This window comes from Scomber scombrus, chromosome 18, assembly GCF_963691925.1.
Source record: "Scomber scombrus chromosome 18, fScoSco1.1, whole genome shotgun sequence".
Classification (NCBI taxonomy): domain Eukaryota; kingdom Metazoa; phylum Chordata; class Actinopteri; order Scombriformes; family Scombridae; genus Scomber; species Scomber scombrus.
Genome location: NC_084987.1, coordinates 9,137,425 through 9,160,670, shown reverse-complemented (window position 1 = coordinate 9,160,670; position 23,246 = coordinate 9,137,425). Strand labels below are relative to the sequence as shown.

The 23,246-nt window shown below is 38.8% G+C and overlaps 3 protein-coding genes across 6 annotated transcripts; 1 reads left to right on the top strand and 2 right to left on the bottom strand.

The window, feature by feature from the left end:
- The first annotated feature begins 185 nt into the window (after positions 1 to 185).
- mlx (MAX dimerization protein MLX) lies at positions 186 to 9,173 on the top strand. 2 transcript variants are annotated; one of them, XM_062438740.1, is made up of 8 exons: positions 186 to 224; positions 1,585 to 1,621; positions 1,800 to 1,889; positions 2,773 to 2,882; positions 2,991 to 3,093; positions 5,106 to 5,205; positions 5,387 to 5,588; positions 5,694 to 9,173. In XM_062438740.1, the coding sequence occupies exons 1-8, from the start codon at positions 186 to 188 to the stop codon at positions 5,748 to 5,750; spliced, it is 738 nt and encodes a 245-aa protein (XP_062294724.1). In that variant the 3' UTR covers positions 5,751 to 9,173. The 2 variants fall into 2 exon arrangements, with proteins under 2 accessions (XP_062294724.1, XP_062294723.1); XM_062438739.1 differs by having other exon boundaries at positions 1,582 to 1,621.
- Positions 9,174 to 9,302: 129 nt separating this feature from the next.
- Positions 9,303 to 12,330, bottom strand: psmc3ip (PSMC3 interacting protein). 2 transcript variants are annotated; one of them, XM_062438741.1, is made up of 8 exons: positions 12,275 to 12,330; positions 11,754 to 11,854; positions 11,526 to 11,615; positions 11,316 to 11,427; positions 10,987 to 11,132; positions 10,834 to 10,887; positions 10,538 to 10,597; positions 9,303 to 10,395 (listed from the first exon to the last, which is right to left on the bottom strand). In XM_062438741.1, the coding sequence occupies exons 1-8, from the start codon at positions 12,291 to 12,293 to the stop codon at positions 10,339 to 10,341; spliced, it is 639 nt and encodes a 212-aa protein (XP_062294725.1). In that variant the 5' UTR covers positions 12,294 to 12,330; the 3' UTR covers positions 9,303 to 10,338. The 2 variants fall into 2 exon arrangements, with proteins under 2 accessions (XP_062294725.1, XP_062294726.1); XM_062438742.1 differs by lacking the exon at positions 12,275 to 12,330 and having other exon boundaries at positions 11,316 to 11,414; positions 11,512 to 11,615.
- Positions 12,331 to 13,473: 1,143 nt separating this feature from the next.
- On the bottom strand, positions 13,474 to 22,558 carry retreg3 (reticulophagy regulator family member 3). Of its 2 annotated transcripts, XM_062439149.1 has the most exons (10): positions 22,466 to 22,558; positions 21,973 to 22,249; positions 20,019 to 20,125; positions 19,625 to 19,655; positions 19,395 to 19,521; positions 18,957 to 19,041; positions 18,143 to 18,280; positions 17,321 to 17,400; positions 16,404 to 16,536; positions 13,474 to 16,307 (listed from the first exon to the last, which is right to left on the bottom strand). In XM_062439149.1, exons 2-10 carry the CDS (start codon positions 22,218 to 22,220, stop codon positions 15,757 to 15,759), a joined length of 1,500 nt encoding a protein of 499 aa, XP_062295133.1. In that variant the 5' UTR covers positions 22,221 to 22,249; positions 22,466 to 22,558; the 3' UTR covers positions 13,474 to 15,756. The 2 variants fall into 2 exon arrangements, with proteins under 2 accessions (XP_062295133.1, XP_062295134.1); XM_062439150.1 differs by lacking the exon at positions 22,466 to 22,558 and having other exon boundaries at positions 20,019 to 20,124; positions 21,971 to 22,002.
- Between the last annotated feature and the right edge of the window lie 688 nt (positions 22,559 to 23,246).

Here is a 23,246-nt window from a genome sequence, read left to right as displayed (position 1 = left end):
TTTCGACCGTACATGAGTTACTACAACTTTAACTCCCGATACAACTAGATTTTTTTTTTCTTTTACGGATTTGGATATTTGAAAGTAAAAATTTTAGTCTGCTTTCACTTTTTAAAAGAAAGAAAATACAAATTTACGACAGGTACGCAAAGGCAGCAGCGCTATCAGTAATTTAGCATTCCAAAATGACCGACCCAACAACGTCGCCAGAGGACCACTGGAAAGTAAGTCACTTTAACTATTATCAGCTAACCTCAACCTTTTTTTTTTTTAGGTGTAATTGATTTGCACCCTTGCTGTGTGACAGTAGTGATAACTGCCGAACCTCGTTTTAGTCCAAAAGATGAAGTTTTGTTAACATTGTGGTTGAGCTGTGCTTTGTTAGCTCGACTGCTAACGCTGCGAAGCTACAGCTGCTGGCTAGTTAAGTAAACAAAACCTTCAAGCTCCTCATATTTATCTCCGTTTGTGTGGGAAAATGTATCATTTTTCTTTTTGTGCATTTCTTTTAAATCTTCAAGTGTAAATTTGTTGAAGAGTCTGCAACAATAACAACAGTTATTATATACCATTACTAAGCTTGTTTTAATTGCAACTTCACACTTTCACTTGTGAGAATCACTGATAAGACATAAGAAGTGTTATTGTCATTGTGCTACTGCGGACAGCATAACAACGAAATTAATATGTTGCACGGGGGCTATATAAAAAGTGCCATTTAACAATTTGACAGCTCGGGGGAAGAAGCTTCATAAAGCTGCATACATCTGTGATTGAGAAATAACTCAGTCCACTTTCTAATGTCAGAAGTATTGACTGCTCCACAAAAATGGTCAATTAATGTTATAATGTTGGTATCTTATATTGATCTAAGTAGCCAGTGCACACAAATGACACCTGCCACCAGACAACAAAAAACACTAATAATCGAAATGATAATAATCATAATTGAGTGGCTGGTAAAATGGTGGGCAAAAAAAAGTTAATTTTGCACCCTTACTGTAACTGTCAATCATGGAAAAGCTGCGTGTGAATAAAAAGTCATTTAAAAAGATAGATCTTCCTCAGACCAGAGGCCCCTAAATAATTGTTAAAAATCAACATATTAAACACTCTTTGGAGATGGCAGCAAAATATATGTCTGCTCCAGGTGGCAAGAATAAAATCTTTTGTCCCAATATTCATTGTTAAATATTAAACATCAACCATGACTCATTGTTGAAATTGAAGGCAGTTTTATGAGTTTTGTTCTAGCTGGAACCATTGAGAGACCCCTCGAGATAACTGGTCCCAACTTTGGAGCCACATCTTTAAGTAACTATTGGGTCGTGATGCCCTAGATCAAACAGTGGAGCTGTGATTGAAGTACTAATTTGGAACAGCTCTTTATCCTCCTGCATATATGAATTGGACAAATAAGGGCAATGCTCAGTGGGGGTTTAGACTTTTTATTAAGCAGGCAAGCTGTTGGCCTATTGTCAGCGTATTTGGGGCAGCACAATTTTCCTCCTTATTATTTCAGCCTCTCAGCCTCTTATTTTCTCATTTTTCCCCATCTTCTGTTGTGTGGTGATGGCTCAGCAGACAGACGGTGCTTTCAGCGACAGCGGCTTTGACCCCAGTGAGTATAAAGTCAGTTCATATCCCATACGTTAAACGACAGGAAACTCATATCTGATATTCAGACCGTGTGATGGTGAGCTTTTTGTTTCTGGTGTTTGAGATTAGAATGTCAATCTATTTCTGGTCTTGTGGTGAACGAGTGAAACATATTTTACGTCTGCTTTCTTGCTCGTCAGGTTTCTTTGCTGAAACAGCCAGAAAGGGTACCGTTGTGTCCAGGGCTAACAGCATCGGCTCAACAAGTGCCTCTTCAGTACCAAATACAGGTATGGTGTTTGAAACAGAGAGTATCAGCTGTTCAGAGTGTTTTTTGTTTTTTTTAACATATGAGAGCTGTAAAAAACAGACTTAGCCAGACTTTTCCTATTGTGACCCACAGTATACAAAACATGGAAATAAAATGCATCTTTATTAAGTTTTAGTGCAGCTGGTACCCATTTTATATATGCAAATGTGCAAATTTAACCTGTGTTTATTAAAAAAATTCCAAAATCAGCTTTCAAACATGTTGTTGTATTCATCATATTCTATAAAATGTTCACCTGGAGTCTTTTTTACATAAGATTGATCAAACAGAAGGATTAATCAAACATTTATGAATGACCGAAAGGAAATTTATGAATGTGAATTAGTGTAGAGACTAATTATGAGTCAGAATATGAACAGTATGTAATGGTTGATTTAAGAATTTATACTTTGTTAACTGTGCCTCTCATTGAATGATTGTCCTGAAATGGGTATGTTTGTACTCTTAATTCTCTAGAAAGTATCACATATTTAATATATGTAGCATATTATATCAGCTTTCATGTAAATTAAAAGTCAAATGTAAAACTCACTCATTATGTGAGTTACTGTATTTAAAGTCAAATTTAGTAGGAGCTCAGGAAAGCAGCATTCTAATGGAGGGCTTTAAAAACATTAACAGGACCATAAATTGTTATAATTGTTTTACCATAGGCCAGTTTAAAGTGTATTACAGCAATCTTGACTTGACTGAATCATCTTTTCTGCATCCTGCCGAGATGAAAAAAAAGTCCCACCTTAAGACTTAAGACTATTTCCAGGGTTATAAATCTTACCCGAAGGTATTCTGTCACTGCCATGAGGCATGTCTCTTAATCTAAGTCTTAATATATTCTCAAATAGATGATGAAGACAGTGACTACAGGCACGAGACGTCATATAAGGACTCGTATAAAGATCGGCGGAGACAAGCGCACACACAGGCTGAGCAGAAGCGTAGGGATGCTATCAAGGTAAGGCTTTATAGTACACTGCAGTAGGATGTGGGTCTCTGAAATATATTTCAATTTTCAGGGTTTTTTCACTTGTTAATAACACCTTCTTTTTTTTTTAAACTTTAGAAAGGCTACGATGACCTCCAGTCAATAGTACCGACCTGCCAGCAGCAGTCTGAATTTGCAGTGGGAGCACAGAAGATCAGCAAGGCTACTATACTGCAGAAAAGTAAGACGTGATCTTCAGTTGCTCTTCGTATAAAGGCAGTTTTATAAACACTTGGACAGCAGATACAAGGATTACCACTGTTATTCAAATCACTATGACTTAAAGGTTTAGATTTACACTCACCGGCCACTTTACTCGTGTCTTTGTTAGTTTCCCCTGACGCAGTTGACATTTTCTCGCCCTGCGCTCATGTTGTCTAAATAGCAAATGCACTTGCACCGGTCTGTGCGCCCGTGGGCGTGTTGAACTCAAAATTAGGTGTGGTCAAGCGCATTGGTAGCGCTTTGCTGTTTTGAGGAAGTGGAAAGCAATTGCACTAGTGACCAAAAAAAACCACGTCTGAAGTCACTGCCGCGTATTTCAGAGTTATTTTAAAGGCACATTATCAAGATTTTAATATGATCCTACATAGGCGGATGTGCAGCGCGCATACACTGTGCTTGTTACGCACACACGGACGTGCAGCAGCATACAAACATTCAAAAAAATTATAATAAAATAAAAGTAGCCTATTACATCAACATATTAAACAATACATGTCATATTGGTTAGTCATAATGTTTATCAGATTTAATTACTTGTAAAAAATAAAGGATTAAATGACAATGGGCCTCCCACTACTGTATATGTTTGTTTGGGCGGGGGGGTCAGCACCTTGGAGAGTGCCGCTGCGGACCGTCCTAACAAATCTATGAAGGCTTAACATGATTTAAAACAGTTTTGGAACAATATTTAACATACAGATGCGCTGTTATAATAGCAATCCGCCAAAGTGACAGTGCTTCTGGAAATTAAAGGGAATGGGAGATGACACTCTGATTGATTTACAGCGTGTTACGCCCAAAACACACCTATGATTAATGAGGGGACTTAAGTCCAACCCTTTTAGACCATGCGATCTGGCGCATTGACCATTTTTCTGCTGTTAAAATAGAAAAGTGGATTTGGAAACGCCCCAAAGGCACTTGCGCCACGTGATGCACGCTATGCGCTATAGATCATTAAAATAGGGCTCTAACTGTCATGATGTAGGCTCCACTTAATTAGATGCCTTCATATCAATAGGGTGAGAAACAAGGGAAAAAACTATAAGAAAACAGTCAGCTGGAAGTATTTAAACGTCCAGCGCTTACTGAAAACTCTTCTCTTGTCTTTCTATCAGCTTGGTTCGTTGTCGCCGTCCTCACTGATCTCTGCCATCAATAACACATTTTTGCCCAGAGAACTGCTGCTCACTGGATATTTTCTCTTTTTCAGACCAGTCTCTGTAAACTCTAGAGATGCTTGTGTGTAAAATTCCCAGTTCTGAAATATTAAAACCAGCCTGTCTAGCACCAAAAACCATGCAACATTCGAAGCTACTTAAATCACCTTTAATCACCACTCTTCCCCCATTCTGATGCTCAGTTTGAACTTAAGCAGATAGTTCAAACATCAGTCGACATCTTAATATGCCTGTCAAGAGAAGATAGAGTAAATAGGAGAACGACAGCGAAAGTGAAGGCCAGGTTATTCTGTCCAGCTGCCAACAACTAATTACCTGAACAGAGTATCCACTTGAGTCCAGCTGTGCTTAATTAGTTGAACATGGCCCAAAAATGGGCAAGGTCATTGTTTTATTTTCACTTGTGTCACCTCTCAATCTGCATACAGATAGCCCCAAATTACAGGTAACAGACTTGCATGTTTACATTATAAAAAGCAAGCCCAATATTAAGACCATAATGGAAAAATAATAAAAATACATACAGAACATAAATATATATATATATATATATATATATATATTGGCATATATTCAAATCACCAGAATTTAACAGAAAGATATTAGTGGACAAAATATTACACAACACAGATATATCTGCACTTAATCTCTCTACAAGGGGTAAAAGGGAACCAGCATGATGGTTATGAAACATTTCTTGAAAGATGGAAACTTAACACCATCTCTTGTAATCTGTGTGCTGTGAAGAAATCCCTGACTGAATCATCTCTGTATTTTTTTTTTTTAGCAATCGACTACATTCATTTTCTTCATAAAGAAAAGAAGAAGCAAGAGGAGGAAGTTTCCGTACTAAGGAAAGAAGTGATGGCCCTGAAGATCATGAAAACGTGAGATAATGGTTCAAAACCTTTTTCCGCTTAAGCTTCTTTTTTCCATCATAAATTAATCCACAGTCCCACTTGTTCTTGCTACATTAAGATGTTGGTTTCACTTGCATTATGTCATGGCAATCGATTAGTTGTATATTTTGCACGGTCTTAATAAATGGTGGTTGTGTATCTTCAACAGGAACTATGAGCACATAGTGAAGGCCCACCAGAACAACCCACAGCAGGGAGAGGATCAGGTGTCTGACCAGGTCAAGTTCAACATCTTTCAGAGCATCATGGACACCCTGTTCCAGTCTTTCAGCAATTCTGTTTCAGTGAGCAGCTTCCAAGAACTGTCAGCCTGTGTTTTCAGTTGGATTGAAGAGCACTGCAAGCCCCAGGTGAGGAATGTATTTGACGCATTGTGGTCAGCAGATCAGAAACTATTGAGTTCTTGATGTTGAGGTAATTATAATGTATGTGTGTGCTTGTTTCGTTCTTTACAGACGCTGAGGGAGTTTGTTGTCGGGGTGCTCCGGCAGCTCAATGGTCAGCTTTATTGATCTACTTAAACCTCTGGAGTGAATTTCCAGAAATTGACTTTGGGCTTGCTCTGGCCTCTCAGGGTGGAGTAAAAACTTCAAATCAGCCTCAGGCCACACCGCAGTATTTACACTCTCTTCAGCGCATCAGTGACAGACTCTCTGGCTGCAATTGGATTACCTCAACCCACACCATGGCAGAGATGAAAAGTTTCATTGGTTTGAGTAGTAATATGTTTAAGATCACGTTTTCATTGTATAATGGTACATAAATACAGCATCTGCTGACTCTTCATATTTCTTACTTTTATTCTGCAAAGAAATGCAGAGGAAACCGTTTCCTAATTAATGTACAGTTGTGGTCAAAAGTTTAAATACACTTGTAAAGAACATAATCATGGCCGTTTTGAGTTTCCAATAATTTCTACAACTTTTATTTTTCTGTGATAGAGTGATTGGAACACATACTTCTTTGTCACAAAAAACATTCATGAAGTTTGGTTCTTTTATGAATTTATTATGGGTCTACTGAAAATGTGACCAAGTCTGCTTGGTCAAAAATATACATACAGCAACATGAATTATCAATTTTGGTTATGTAGAAAGTTGTGTCAATGTATTAGCTTCATGGCATGGCCTCTTAACTTCTGATTATGATGGAATACAACTGGTGACTTCTCTGAGCCCATTTAAATAGGGCTAATTTGATACAATCATTAGACTTGGCCACAGACGCTACAATGGGAAAGTCAAAGGAGCTCAGCACGGATCTGAAAAAGCGAATCATTGACTTGAGCAAGTCAGGAAAGTCACTTGGAGCCATTTCAAAGCAGCTACAGGTCCCAAGAGCAACTGTGCAAACAATTGTTTGTAAGTATAAAGTGCATGGCACAGTTGTGTCACTGCCACGATCAGGAAGAAAACGCAAGTGATCCCCTGCTTCTGAGAGAAAATTGGTCAGGATGGTCAAGAGTCAACTGAGAACCACCAAAAAGCAGGTCTGCAATGCAAGCTGCTGGAACACAGGTGTCAATGTCCACAGTCAAGCGTGTTTTACATCGCCATGGACTGAGAGGCTGCCGTGCAAATAGGAAGCCCTTGCTCCAGAAGCGGCACCTTAAGCCTTGACTGAAGTTTGCTTCTGATCACATGGACAAAGATAAGACCTTCTGGAGGAAAGTTCTGTGGTCAGATGAAACAAAAATTGAGCTGTTTGGCCACAATGCCCAGTAATATGTTTGGAGGAGAAAAGGTGAGGCCTTTAACCCCAAGAACACCATGCCTACCGTCAAGCATGGTGGTGGTAGTGTTATGCTCTGGGCCTGTTTTGCTGCCAATGGAACTGGTGCTTTACAGAGTAAATGGGATAATGAAGAAGGGAGGATTACCTCCAAATTTTGCAGGATAACTTAAAATCATCAGCCCGAAGGTTGGGTCTTGGGCGCAGTTGGGTGTTCCAACAGGACAATGACCCCAAACACACATCAAAAGTGGTAATATAATGGCTAAATCAGGCTAGAATTAAGGTTTTACAATGGCCTTCCCAAAGTCCTGACTTAAACCGCATCGAGAACATGTGGACAATGCTGAAGAAACAAGTCCATGTCAGAAAGCCAAAACATTTAGCTGAACTGCACCGATTCTGTTAAGAGGAGTGGTCAAAGATTCAACCAGAAGCTTGTGGATGGCTACCAAAAGGGCCTAATTGAAGTGAAAATGGCCAAGGGAAATGTAACCAAATATTAGCATTGCTGTATGTATATTTTTGACCCAGCAGATTTGGTCACATTTTCAGTAGACCCATATTAAATTCATAAAAGAACCAAACTTCATGAATGTTTTTTGTGACAAAGACTATCACAGAAAAATAAGAGTTGTAGAAATTATTGGAAACTCAAGACGGCCATGACATTATGTTCTTTACAAGTGTATGTCAACTTTTGAATACAACTGTACATTTAAATGTTAAAGGCATCAGGAAGACATCAGCTAGTGTAGTATGAATCTTGTGCTTATGGTCTTCAGAAACAGGATTCCCCCCTGCTTTGAAAAAAATTGACAAATCAACACCAGTGTGGTTTCATAAGCAAGATTGTCACGTATGGAGTTTGATATAACAGCTGCTGTAAAATGTCTACCTAACAGACGGAAATAGCGAGAAGAGTAATGAGGAAACTGGTGAGTCCACACCTTCCTCTCTGTCACGTCAAGAACATTACGACCTAATGCTGAACCGATGCTTCAGTGCACAAACACTGAGTCGGCCATATTACTCCTGAACTGTTCTTAGCTACTGCTTTTTATCACTGTGGCTGGATTACAACACAATTCTTTTACCCTTGGTGTGAAATTGGTCTCACTGAGTGACATGTTAGCATGAGACAGGTGAGCCATTTAGGCAGCATAAAGGTTTAAAATGTACAGTTGTGTGCAAAGATTTGGGCCCCCTTGACAAATAACATTTTGATATAAACAGTCTCATTGAAAAGATATAAACAGTCTAATTAGGACATGGAACATAAGATACTACTCTCAGCAAAAATTAATGCATACTTTTTCTGTCAAATTGATCAAAAATAAAAAAACATAATTGTGGCCATGTGCAAAAGGTGGGCACTCTAAAAGTGGCAGTCTTAGATTCTTCTTACAAGGTCCCAGACCTTCATCAGCTCTTTAGGCCTGAGGCACGTCAACAGTTATCATTATGAAATATTAACTGGTGTCAGTTTCAAAATTTTACAAATTCTCTGACTCATCAAACCTTGTCCAAACATGTTCCTCTGAGCAGTTGTGAATAACTAAATTAAAGTTATTGATGCCCACAATGTAGGCTAAAAGAAGATAGCAGCGTGTTGTCAGATCGTAGTCTCCATAGTAATTAAGAGATAGCAGTTTAGTGGAACTCTGGAGGTCAAGATGCCAAATGGAAGACCAAGAAAACTCTCAGAACTCTTTGTATGCTGCTCAAAAAAAAGTCTGAAACTGAAAAAAGGACTGCTTCTACAACAGGATCATCTCTGGAATGACCCTCACAGTCCTCTGACATGAGCATAATTGAACATCTGTGGGTTGATCTGCATGCAAGACGGCCCACGAATACTGCATAATTAGTCAACTTTTGCTAAAAGGAATGGGAGAAAATCCCAAATACTAGACCTGAAAGACTTTTAGCTGGCTACAAAAAGTGTTTGCAAACTGTGATATCTGCCAGAGGGGGTGTTACCAAAGACTGACTATGTAGGGTGCCCAAACTTTTGACATAATTAAGTACTATGAAGTAATGCTGGCTATGAATTAATGTTCCATATCCTACAGAGGCTGTATTTACATCTTTTAAATTAAAAAATTACCAAAATATGTTAATTTGTGAAGCTGTGCCCAAAATGTTTTTTTTAGGGTATGATGTTAAATTCAAAGTGTTGATTTTTAACCTTTCATATTGCAGGTTCCACATCAACAGGTAGTTTAAAAAAAAAAAGAAAAAAAAGCCATTTACTTTCATTTCCATTGGCCCTTGTGATTAGGAAGAGTTCATTTCAAATGGTAATTAATCATTTTATGAAGCCATCAGTGTTGCCTGCGCTAGTCACAGGTGCCAGGCGAGATCATGGTCTGGGAATGGCACAAAGAGTTACAGCCACAATGAAAAACAGGGAATTTTTAGATAGATGAAATGAAGCTAATTGCCTTGATGGCTTTGACATACACGTGGGGTTGGATAACGTGTAGAGTTTCGTTACTGTTGTTGCTTTAATCGCAGGGATATTTTGTTGCCTGTTGCTTTAAATGTTGTCCCTTGATAGTTGTTTTTAAAAAAGCCATCACCATCCAAAGAGAGATGTCAACCTATGTAAAATAAATGTATGACGTGTGTGTCCTGTTAAATTTGGCCAAAACTTAATGAAGAAACAAAGTGCAAAAGACGACAGGAAATAAGTGCAAATGATTTCTCTCTGCAGCCAATGAACCTGTTAAACCTCAGTGTTTTCAGATAGTTGATAAAGAAAATTTCAGTTTGGACTTCAGTGTCAAAAGTTACTATCATGAACATTTAATAACTTGGCAGTAAGAGTGAGAAGACAAAAATAATGATAAAAAATAAAGGAAAAAAGGGACAAACCCTCAATACCTGAGGGTCACTTATAAACACCCATGCTTTATACATTACAAGCCTTATGTACACTTTTCAAACAAAATGGCAGACAGATGGACTTGAACAGTAATAAGAACAACAAATAATGTGCATTTCTCAAAGATATAATGAATAATAAGTTGATATAGGCTCAGGATTGATTTAATAGCTTTAAACATAAAAAAAGGGAAAAATTAAACCAACGTGGCTTATGACGTGACAAGCATCCCTCAGTGCTGTCTAATGATATAATGTAGAGTTAGTGCCTCAAATGGAAGAGCTGTTTTTGTATACTTTCAATTTCAAAGTTTGTTTTTCCCCCCATTTGACATTTATTAAAAATGTACTGTTTGTTCAAAAGAAACTGGCTATAAATAAATGTGCTGTGACTCGGACTGCTCTGATGTGTAATCTTATTTTCTTAGCTAAGCACTGCACACACTGACGAAGACGCTGAACAAGCACTCATTTGTTTTTTCATGTACTTGGAACAGCCACCTTACAGTCCTCATCGGTTTCCACTCCAACCTCATCCTGTAAAAGATAGAACCACATTTTATATCTATTTTTATAATATTAATTAGTGCTGTGACTAAAAACAGTGGCACATAGGCATAATACACATAGGTGGCATGATGTCACGTTGAAATGTATTTATTAGCCTCTTTTAACTAACCAGGAACTCCTTTTTGCTCTTAGGATATCCCTCCAGGATTGCATTTATCATGTCTGAAGCCTAAGAGAAACAAAGCACAACAATGATAATATGACTTCATATGATAATGTGGTCACGGATGTCTCTTTAACACAAGCGTAAATATCCACTAGAGTCATTTCTTATGTAATTTCCCATGCAAAGCTTCCAATACTAGCACTGGCAGGGGGACAATATTGCATTTCATCTGACATTACAGGAGCTACTAATGCAAAAATGCTCCCACTGTTATGTGATTCAGGCAAAATATACATTACCAATCTCTTCCTCTTCCTCCACTCTTTCACATAAACATCTCTGTCTTTATAAACCTGTAAAATAAAATATTAGGAGCACTGTTAACCCTTGCTGTGCTGGAAATGAGAAAACAAGATTCCTGAGATCATAGAAAACATAAATCCTTTTCCCACCTTCTCTTTCTCTTCTGGTGTGACGTGATTTGTGGCCGACTTTATCTTCTCCAGACGTGCTCTGTACCCAGAACACTCCGCTTTCAGCTCTCGGATCTCTGAGATCATTTCCTCTGTTGTCAAGGAACTATTGAGTTCTTTGAGCTCTGTTAACAAAGATTTCACACGTCAAGGTTACAGAACATCCCCTTCAACAAAAAACATGTTCCTCATTCAAACTGTACGTGTGTAACAAACAGCAACATCCTGTGTCCTCTTGGTACTGTCTAGGCTCTGAGAAAACATAAGTGTGGAGACAACAGCGTGCATTGATCTCCAGTGTACTCCACCTGCATCCAGCTGTTTGCAGCTCTGGGTGAGGGACTGCACCTCCGCACTGAGCTCTGAGATCTGACTGTCCATTGCCTTCAGGTCTGCATCACTCACATCTTTAAACTGAGCCTGTAAAGAAAGGTCAGAAGCAGAGGTCAGTTTCATAACATACATTAATCAAAGTACATATGTTAATTTCAGACTGTATTTCACAAGAATAGACTGACCTGATCTGCAAAATATATCTTTTGCTTGCCATACACCTTCTCCTTTATCTTGCCCTCAAGGGCCAACAGCTCCATGGCTTTGACCACTGCCTGGTGTATCACAAATATGCAATTAATCATTGATTTGTACACACACACACACACACACACACACACACACACACACACACACACACACACACACACACACACACACACACACACACAAGATTATGGTGTTAGTCTCACCGTTTTCCCCAATCCATGCTCCTTTTGGAGATTACAGAAGACATCCTGAGCACTGTAGGGGCGGTTCTTCTCATTCAGATAGGCAAGGATGACAGTGGCACCTGTGGATGACAGCAGGAAAATCCCAAAATGACACTTATCTTTAATTTGACATTATGCTTGATACACTTAAAACACAGTATGACAGCCACATTTATGATCTGTGTTTCTATGTTAGGTCTCTCGGTGAGCTTTTGTACTATACTATATAACATCTGTAATACATCCCAAATACTGTTGGTTTCTTTATAACACACGTGTCATGTGGGGAAAGTGGGCGTATTTGGAGTAAACACACAAAAAGGTTTCAGAGTCCTGAGGTCAGCTAGCTTATCATGTTTGCTATGTTGCTACAAATGACGCTAGCTGATAATTAGCGTCTAAACTAAAGTTAACATCGGTGACATCTTATGGACATAGTTCGTTAGATAAGTGTTAAAGACAGTGAAAACACCTTGCTATAAACTTAGCAGTAGACTTACCGCTATCCTTTTTACTCATCTCTAATTACTCCTCATTCACTTTATGTCTCCAGTCTGAGTTTCGCGCCAGATAGACGTCACGTAAAAGATCGTTTATTTAGTATGATGTAATACTTCTTTAGAAATATCCCCTTCTGCTTTGAGAGTCTTAAAGGATTCTTTGCTGTTTTCTTTTTTGAAAAAATCTCAAAATCATTACTGAAAGGAAAATGTGTTACCTCTGTATATTAACTGCGCTCTTGAGTAATGTTTATTTGCCCCTTAATGATGCTCTGTCGGCTCAGTCTTTACTATTCATGAGGTCTGCGATATCCGGAAAGAAGCGCAGAGTGAGAGCTCTTTAATTTTGGCTGATCTCAGAAACAGTCAACAGAGGGTTATTGCCTTAAAAAAAAAAAAAAGACTAGAGCTGCAACAGTTAGGTGATTAATGGATTTACTGAAAATTAAAAATAAATTAATGCAAATATTTTTATAATCTAATAATTGTTTATAGTCTTTTTTTTTTTTAGGCAAAAGTGTAAAACATTTGCTGTTTTGTTTCACTTTGACGCTGTATTTGTCATACATAATGATAGAAAACTGACAATCTGGTTTTGGGACTGATGGTCAAACAAAAAAAGACATACAACAATGTCACCAGGATTTTATAGACAAGAGTTTAATCAAGAAAATAATTGGCAGATTAATGGATAATAGGTAGTTGCAGCAGCTGTACCTAAAACATTTTGATAAAAAAAACATAGTTCACACATGAGCTATTGTGTTAAGAAAAATACAGATATCTTCACTGCAATGCAAAAACCTGTTGATGTAGTGTAGTATGGGCATGATGAATCCTAGTTATGGGGTCTCCATGGGGTCTGTGTGACATGAACAGAATAAATTGCCTATTAAAACAGACAGGCTAGTGTTATTCAAAGAAATTGTGTGAGCCAGTGACACCCACTGTGCACTTATGGTACTCAATTAAATGTGCTCAGTAGGTCTGGAAGTCAACAACAATGATCCATCCATGTTTGCAACCTCGTGAATGGTTTTCTCAGTAAAGTTGCTTACAAGTTTTAGTGCCTTAATTGCAAAAACTTTGTTGCTTTTTTGTCCTCAATTGGAAACTTTAGATGTAATAATAGATCTTAAGCTGCCATCTGAGATAAGCACATCTGTCACATTAAATAATACCCGGGGCGGACATAATTGCAAACATTTTTATTCAATGCGATTTGCACATCAAAACATATCAAAACCAGTTACAGAGAAGAAAATACACTACTGTGCAGATTACATAATCAAACAACACTGCACACTCATACTGAGGAACTGAACTCTTCATGGAGCTGCAATGAGCGACATTCTTATTAACTGAGGTGGTCGACCCAGTATTAACTTCTTCTCCTCGTCTCCTTTAACAATTTTCCTATCAGTGCACAATTACTTCTACTTCACCTCCACGAGTTTGGATCCAGCAGTTTTTTTTTCTTTTCTATTGTGCTACATCTTTCGCAGCTATGATTTTCTTCTCAAAAAAATAACACAATGAAAGAGCAATATGTTGTTGTTTTTTTCTATTAAAACCCAGCAGACTTTGATATATGCATTTCAAAAAATTTCAGCTGTGGCTCATTGGATGACCAAGTCAAATTTTATGGTAAAAATGCTGACATACAGGACTTGGTTTGACAATCAAAAAGGGGAAATCAGGCTGACCAGCGAAAAAGAAGCCACTTTACGTACTAACACTTAAAATAATAATAATAGAAGGACAACTTTCTATACCCAATTTTGATGTAAACATGTTTCCTCATTAAAATAGTAAAATAGTAAAAGATCCATGGATTGAAGAACATTTCTATCAAAAATATTCTGCATGACTTAACTACATGTAATACAAAGATGACAAAAGATACAATGCATTTTGTTTAAATAATACTTTTGAAAAGAAAAAAAACACACAAATGAGGACTCATTCAAGGTATTAAACATGGACACAATATGTCTGAGCTGTATTTAAAAAGGGCAGCAATATGAAAAATACTTAACACACAGCAAAAAAAGAAGCTGACCTCACCCTGGGGAACACATCTGTGAATACAATGCACAAAACAACCTAACATCAAGTATTCCTCTGGGTCACATATTTTAAGACTGTAATAAGACGTTCTTTGAAAATAAAATACGATCCAAAATGTATGGGAATATTTCCATATGTTAGTCAGAGGAAAAAGGGGGGAAAGTAAATAAAATCATAACTGAAGCTTTTGCCCAAATAATCTTCATTTTAGAGGATAAATACTGTCAAAACTTACAACTGCTGACAAGCGCTAAAAAAACATAGATCCATCTCTGTAAACCTGTATCAAATAAATCTTCTTAAAGACCATCAGAGCACTACACTCAACATGAACTGCTGTTGCTTGGAAAGAAATGGGGACTCAAACATTTTAACAAGCCCCCCCACCTCCACTCAAAAATATATATTGTTTTGCTTTTGCTCCTACAGTTGAATGTTTGCGTTTCACTGTGCAGAACGATGCAGAGTTTTGACACTAATAGAAGGCGGTTTTCACACTTATCTGCTCAAAGCGAAAACTTTATCTTTGTGAACTGAAAATCGAATTTTAAGAGGCGGGCCTATGAGCACGATTTGTGACATTACAGATAGTTTGGAAGCCAGTCCTGCTTTAATTATTCGATTTATGAGCTAACACTGAGAATGGACTTTACAGTGAAGTAGGAGACAGCTTGTGTCCTGCTGTTAAATGAGAAAGAAATAGCAGATGCAAAACAAAAAAAGATAGTGGATGGTGGAAAAACCATATCACAAACAAATTATTATCCAAGGTAGGGTTTTTTTTTTAATATATCTTAGAACATATTTGCAGGGAACTTTCAACATGAGTTTGTTCCAACTATTCCAATCACTAAAGCTTAAACATAAAATGCTGTTCCACAATGTTATTACTAAAGCAACATGGCTCAGCTCAACCGACAGGAATGTCATATTTGGTCCCATGTTAAATAGCCCTGTATGTCTAGACCTCCAGGTAGAAAAGAGATTATGGTCACTGTTGATCTTCATTTCTAGACACCAAAAAATATGCTTGTAACTTATGGGTGCATAAAATTACAAGACTGAAACAAGGCTCAATAATGCTGGTTATTTATCTTTTCTTTTTTTAGTTTATTATGTTGTTGTTGAATGTTTCTATTGCTCAGCCTACAAAGTATTTGATTTCTGGATGACCTGGGTTTAAAAAGGTACATGAGAAAGAGCTCGAAAAGATAAGAAAAAATTAAGTACTTCACAGTGATAAAACTGATGCCAATCAAAAGCAGGGCTGCTGGAACCTAAAATCATCCTTCACAACACACACTCAGTTCATCCACATGTACACGACCCATGAAATTACACACAGGCTTACACACACACTCTCTCTCTTTCTCTCTCACACTTTCTCACCAGCACACACACATACACACACCTTACTGTGGTTTACCCAGCAGGCTAGATAGGAAGTTAGACCCCTGACTCTCTCCCCGTCTAGCACCCCCACTTCCTCCTCCGAGGGGATCCATCTGGTTCAGTTCAGACTGATCCAGCATTTCAAAGTCCTCTCCGTCCAAGTCTGTGTCCAGCTCAGAGCTGGATTGCTTGCGATAGCTTCGGTGGGTCCCTGCTTTGGGAGGGCCTTCTCTGCGCTGGGTAGTCATAGGCCGAGGTTGCATCGCCCCAGCGATTGCTGCCTGGATCATGTTGCTAGCAATGACTCCGGCCAAGTCTCCAGTGAAATCACAGGCAGCGGGGATGCTGCTGAGCGAAAGTTCTGTATCCAGATCCTCCTGGTCTGAGTCCAGATGAGCATCTACATCCAGCACTGAAGGTCGGTAACTTCGGAGCCCGGATATACTCAGACTAGGTAGCCCGATGCTGGTGTCGTCATCATCATCCATCAGAGTGGCATCAGGGTTTATGGAGGGGAAGTCTGGAAGGTCCTGAGCAAAGGACTCCTCTCCATCACTGTGTCTGTCAAGATCTGACCAAAATGAAACAGACGACAAGTCAGGAAGTCAGGGACAAAAACAAAACGAGAAAAAAAGTTCAAAACAATCTGACACAGCAGCATCCTCACCCTCAGAGCCCTCTGTAAGCGGGGTCTGGCCTCGGGATAGGTTAAATGTTCCGTTATCAGTGTAGGACACTTCAGCATCAGAGTGCTCTGAGTCGGTCAGTGCAAGTTCCTTCGCGACAACTGCATCATCAAACTAGAAGAGACAGCAGATTTGACAGGTTAAATATTTTTAGGTTGTACACTTTTGAGTGTTTTTTTTTTTAGATGTTAATCAAAATCATTTTATAAATATTTTTCTCTGCTTTACAGGGTATGAAAACTTTCTCTCTCTCCCACTGTTTATTCTCTCACTGTTTTCTTCTCATACCTTCTGGGGGCTTCACTACACACAAGCATTAAGGCGAAAATACACAGGCACATGACACACACAGCACATCATGTGAAGTTCTTAACCTCAACAGGAAATGGCTGAGCTGTGCCCCTGAAATAACACTGTGCTAAAAAACAAAGCCATAAAGCTGCCGTGAATGTTGCATCCGTAAAAATTCAATAATATAATTTACAACTTTCACACTGACAGGGCGCTTTTAAATTAGAACGCGCATTATCAGAAATAAAAACACCTCGCCTTCAAAAAAACAATCCCACTGTTGCTGTCTGCACAATTTGGCACAGATGCTGACAATCCATAAACAGAACAGAGGCGTTAACCGTCGTGGCATTTTAAATAGACGAGCACGGACATGTCACAAGCATCATAAGTGTGTGTCATGCACGCTGAACAAATGTTGGTTTCAAAAAAGCACAATGTGAAGAAAACATTTCATAGACATGGATTTGTTTTTAAGTTCCCTGACAACTGGTGAATGTTGGCAACTATTCAATGAATAAGAGGACTATATTCCCTGGCATTTACATGTCAATAAAATTATTGACAGCTCCTCTGAAATAATGGGTTTCTTTGGGCACAGACTGACCGTTGGACAGAAAGCAGCCAACTCCTCCTCGCTGTCACTGGCTTCACCTGAGGCTGCACCATGTATACGCCTTCGGAGGACTGCAGAGAACAAGGACAAAATGTTCAGACACCAAAAGATTATTAAACTTACAGGCTGGAGTCATGTTGAGATGGAGGTGGGAAAGCTGCCGGTAATTCATCTTTCCATCATACTGTCACAACAAACTGTGACAGTATGCATAACAACTTGTTTTAAAGGAGTGATTACAATACAGGTGATGAGACAGTCTAATTATAACATCAATGTCTGCTCAAATCTGGTACACAATAAAGAGAAAGATGAGTTAGTTGACTCATATTGTTCTTACAGAATTAATATTTGCACATAAATGAGATTGAATATGGAACTTTAAATATAATCAAGAAACATTTAACAAACAGGACATGTATTCAGTTTATTAATTAAAGCTAACATTCTGCAGTTTAGAGCCACCAGAGGGTAATAATGCATCATTTATTACAATGATATGATTGGCCACAACTGATTGTCTGCAATGTTTGTCATTTAAGCAAAAATTCATGGTTGGTCAGTTGTATTAAATGAGGTAAAAACAAGACATAATTGCCAAAACTTTTGGCAATTATGAAAATCTCATGATAGATCTAATGTTGAATGTATAAGTATAAGACTTAAATTGCGTATCAGATAGCTTTGATTATAAATATTTTCATTTATCAGTCTTGTCATTTAATTTATCCTTGTTAACAAGCTGTCTGTAAACTGAAAACTCCACAGTCCTAAAAAAAAACAACCCAAAATGACAAATCAAGTACTACTTACACTGATTATCAATCGGCTTTGACATCATGTAACCGTGAATGCCAAAGTCTAGCCGCTGCAGGACCGGCTCCAGCTTCACACACACATGCTGAAAAAGCCTGTGATAGGCTGCCAGAGGGGCCAGGAGGGTAGCCAAAACTAGAGGAGAGCAGAGAGGAAATTAATACTAGAAAGTATTAAAAGATGGCGCCCACTGTTGCAGACGTCTCACTGTGTCTTTATAGAGTAATTAACGGCAGCAGATGGAGAGGCAAACTAAGAATTTCATTGCATTGATAATTTGTTAATTTCTGCATATGACAGATATGATAAGGCCTTTGAGTCATTGAAGTACAGAGAGGTTGTTAAATACACGTGATAAGAAAAACTGAGTGAGAAACTCTCCTCAGTGTAGAAAGACTCCCGCAAACCTGTGTGAGCTTCAGTAGGAAAACAAAAGTGAGGCATGGGGAGCACCAGGGAGTAAGCACAGCGAGTACAAGCTGCTGTGGATTGTTTCAGACGTCAGAGCAGAGGGCCTTGGCAGTTCTTGCATCCCTACACTGGCTGGAGGTGATGAGATTAGCCCGGTCTCAGCCTGACCTCCTTAGCTATCTCCCTGGCTACCTTCCCTCCTTCACTCCCTCCTTGTGTGTCTTATCCCAGCTTTAATCACCTCACACAGGCGAGGCCCTGGTACTGGGGCCCAGCAGATCTGGTTTCACCCACCCATGCATTTTTAAATAGGACCAGTCATTCTGAGTTTCCCTGCCAACGTGGTCTTGTGAAGGGACCTGGATCTGTAGTTAGAGCTGGCTAAACTGCTCCGACTTACCGGCAGAGTAAGAGAGCACCAATCCAGGAATGTAGCGTCCGATCACAGCCAAACAGGTGAAAACTGCGCAGGTCATGATGCAAAACTGACACAGGACAACAAAAACACACAGATCATAAAGTCAGCACCTACAATGCATGTTGATTATGATTACAAATTTGCACAGTCATGCCTCTTTAATATTATAATCATCACTGTAATGAATCTCTGTGGTGCCTATTTTAAGAATAATGAGAATAGAAAAATGACTAAATCAAATTTCTTTCTGAATGATCTCTGAAATACTCTCCCTTTCCATTATAATGCAATTCAATGTGATGAATATTACATACATAATTTAAAAGTAGAGCTTCCATGTGTGAACAGATGCTGTAATTTATAAAGAATGATATTTTCTGGAAATCTTGAATTCAATTCGTCATCATGTGTTGTCCTCACCTTGCCAGGGTTGAGTCGTTTGTATTGTATCATACTGGTTGTGAGAACTACTATGCTGACCCAGGCCTCAGCTAGGTGGTGGCACAGTTCAGGCACGCTGATGATGCCGGGCTGCACCAGACCCCAGCTGGACAAAGAGAGAATATTATAAACACTTTTTATCCACTCACTAATAACATCAATATTATTGTGTCATTATCTGTAATGGGAAACAGGCTGAAGGAACAAACCTCTCATTTTCTGACTCATCCAGTTTTCTGACTGAGGAGAGAGAAAACATCACTTTTAGAAACATTTAACTCCATAATTCACTAAAATATTACATATTGTGTGTTGCAGTTTCTTAAGCTAGTCTCCACCCCTCGTTCAGATCAGGACTTAGGCCTCAGAGTAACATACGTTTTTAAAAAAAAGTGTGTTAAATAAACTGTTCCAGGTGTAATACAAAATACTAGAAAAACTGATTATATGATGGTTAACTGGGTACATTTGTTGTAATCACAGAAAACTTAATTACAGATGAGATTTACTGTACATTTAATAAAAGAAACCTCAGGGACTCCAGAGAGACAGAGAGTACACACCAGAGAGTTAGAGAAATATAAAAAAGCAATCTGTAAGCACCTCTTATCTCTGGCCAGATCTTGTTTCTCCAGGTATCAGCACAGACCATCAGAGCCAGACCTGAAGCCAGTAAGAACAGCATGCGCAGTGAAGTCAGGGCAAAAAACCTGGAGGGGGGAGAAAAAAAACATCAACAGACAGTACTTCCAATGTCTGTTACCCCAGTCGTAAAATGATAAAAAGTTATATAATCCAACAATTTAGCACACAATTCACTAAACCAACAAACGCTTGAGTAATGATCTACTGTTTCCTTATGTAAGAACTAAGAACCAGAAAGCGGTTCCACCTTTTTATCAGTACTTACATCACAACGGAGAACATTAACAGGATAACATTATTACACTTTCAATGGTAATAAAATAAAAATTGGGAGGTGAAAATTGTTGCAAGTGTTAATATAAATATGAGTCTTATCCACTAACAGTGGAAAAGCTGAGGGGTGTTCGTCTAGATCGTGATATCAGAAAAAGTTATTTCAGGTGTTTTCCATCTTTGAGGAGGGCCTCAACAATTAAAGCCCTTGAGCGTTGCTCCACATTCAGATCACAAGACTTCACATTTTGTTGACCAAAACAAGCTGCTGCCAATCAGCACTTAGAGATTAACCTGACAAAGAATTTGCTGGCAGAACAAGGCCTATTAGTGGGGTAGCAGTGCAATTAGTAGGTATAGTCAGTTTTAAAACATTTAAAGTGCAAATATCTATGTGGGATTAGCTCTATGCACAGTCAAGACAACCTCTGTGGTCCACTGACAGAAATACTGCCTCCTCATCTCTATGCGACTTCCTTTACCCAGTCACATCATGCATTACAATGAGTTATGAATGCATCTCTTTGGCCAGAAACTAGCCTTCACCATGGAGTGTGTGCTGAAGCACGAGTAAAAGGAGACAGGACGAGCAGCCTGACATGCCCAGTGGTCTAATCGAATAAACGCTGAATGCCTGAGCTACACAAGTGGGCTGGCTAACCTGGTTTCCTCTCCACGGGCCAAAAGATCTGTGGCAGACTCAGAACCCTTTTTTTTTTTTTTTTTTTTAACACATAAACAAACAAAAAAACATACTTTTATGTGATGTCGTCTTTCGTTGTTTTGTACTCAGGGTTTGAACTTCCCCCATTGGTCTCATTTTGTTTTCCTTTACCTCATTTGGTGGGCATCAATGTCTTTTGTTTGTCTAAAAACTAATCTAATTAATTAACTTGATTATTCATGTGCTCTCTTCGAAAACAATGTTTTTATAAAGTTCTATATAAATAAAGGGTATTATCGTTATTATTATGCAATGATATGAAGGTCACCTAATTAAAATTACTTGTCATAGTCACACATCTTGCCTATTGGGTTTTTGTGGGTGTTTAAGGGTATATAATGTTAAGATTGCATGATTTCACTTCACCTGGCAAAACAGACATGTATAAATGGACTGATTTTTGCTGAAATGTGATTTAAACTGATCGCCAAACCAATTTACTGCACCAGTGGCACATGCAAAATCAAATAGGCCAACTGAATTTCCTCTTCTGTGGTGACAATAACATCAACCTGTACATTACAGATTAAACCACAGTTCACCACCACCTCCACACACACACACACACCGTTCAACCATGACAGTTGGTGAAAAGGGGAATCCAGGGCTGCTTTCAAGGTTAAAAAAACCCCGTCAAAAACAGGTCAGTTAGGGGCGACATTAAGAGTTGTGTGTGTTTGCAAGGCGTGTCTATAAATAGTAACACTAGCTTGCCATCTGTGCTGCCTTGAATTGGCAGGTGAAACATTGCATTGTGTGAAAAAAAAAAAGCTGCTTGCAGTCACGTTGGCCTTAAAACAGTCTCTGTATTGTGTGAATGCAGGCTGCTAATGTAACACAGTGACACACAAGCAAGGGACTGATTCATGATTCATACAAGTTTCAGGACAAAGTTTCCACTCATGTTAAACTCACCAGAACACCACGTTGACCACAATGTACAGCAGCACACACTGGACACGTCTCTCCCACACCAGGACGGACTGCAGGTAGGTCAGGACGGGCTCATAGGGCCCTAACCTGGACAGAAGAGCAGCTTTGACAGCCCGCACCCGGCTGTCTCTCTCGCTGCAGCACGGCCGACTCCGCAGGGACACGCTTGACCCCGGCTTGGCAGAGCAATCCTCCATGGATGCGTCTTCCGTTGCCCCAGTGTGCGCCATCTTTCGCGTCTACCCTCGATAAAGCAAGCCTGTAAAAAAAAAAAAAAAAAAAAAGAGGGGGGGGAGAAGAGGGACACTTCAGTGAAGAGGTGAACTGCTTGACGAGCTGCACCACAGCGCCACGGAGCAGCTCAACTCGTAACAGCGGTCGATTTAGTGTCAAACACGAACCGTCTGACTGTATTAGAAAGCAAACATGTCATCAAAACCACTGTGTACATCAATTTTAACGAGCTGACACTTACTATTTTGTCATTTTTGCAAATAAAAAGGTAGCGCTCCCCGTCGTAGAAAACTGACAATATGGCGTCACCTGTTTTTCTGAGCCTCGAGTCGTCCAATCAGAACCCAGATGAGCCCCTGCGTCATGATGTGTTCAAGTGGAATAGGAATAAACACACACACACGGTTTGTTGACTTAAACGCACCACATGTACAAACAAATCAGTAAGCTATTAAGACTGTGATTATCTACAATTTTAAAGTTTCTATTTATCCTTAATAGTTTTGTATAGATTAGTACTTACCAAATAAAGCTAGAAAATATGTATATTTTTTTAAAGTTCAGTTTCATTGATTCATGTGAAATAAGAGGGTGATACATTACAGGCCAGGTCATAACAATATATTAGATGGAAACTATTCACAGGTAGACTTGGCGCGCTACTGTGTCTGTCTTCAGGCTTGCTATTTGTTGGTTTTGTTAAAATAAAAGAGTTCGACCATTCATAGGAGGTAGTCACAATCTGCATCTACACCAGCTTGTAAAAAGGTTATATATTTAATGACATAACCGGAGGTAATGTGTCAGTATTGTGTCTATCTTGACCTAAGAATTCAGTTGAAGTTGCTCATTGTGACCACAAGAGGACAGTATTAGACATAGCCATGAATACTGCACTAACATGCAGCAGATAATAACGTAATAATTCAAATTAAATTATAAAATGAAAGAAAAGAACATCCAAAACAGTAAGTGTTGTAAGCATACAGAAACTTCCGGTTAAGATATTCAAAATAAAAGTT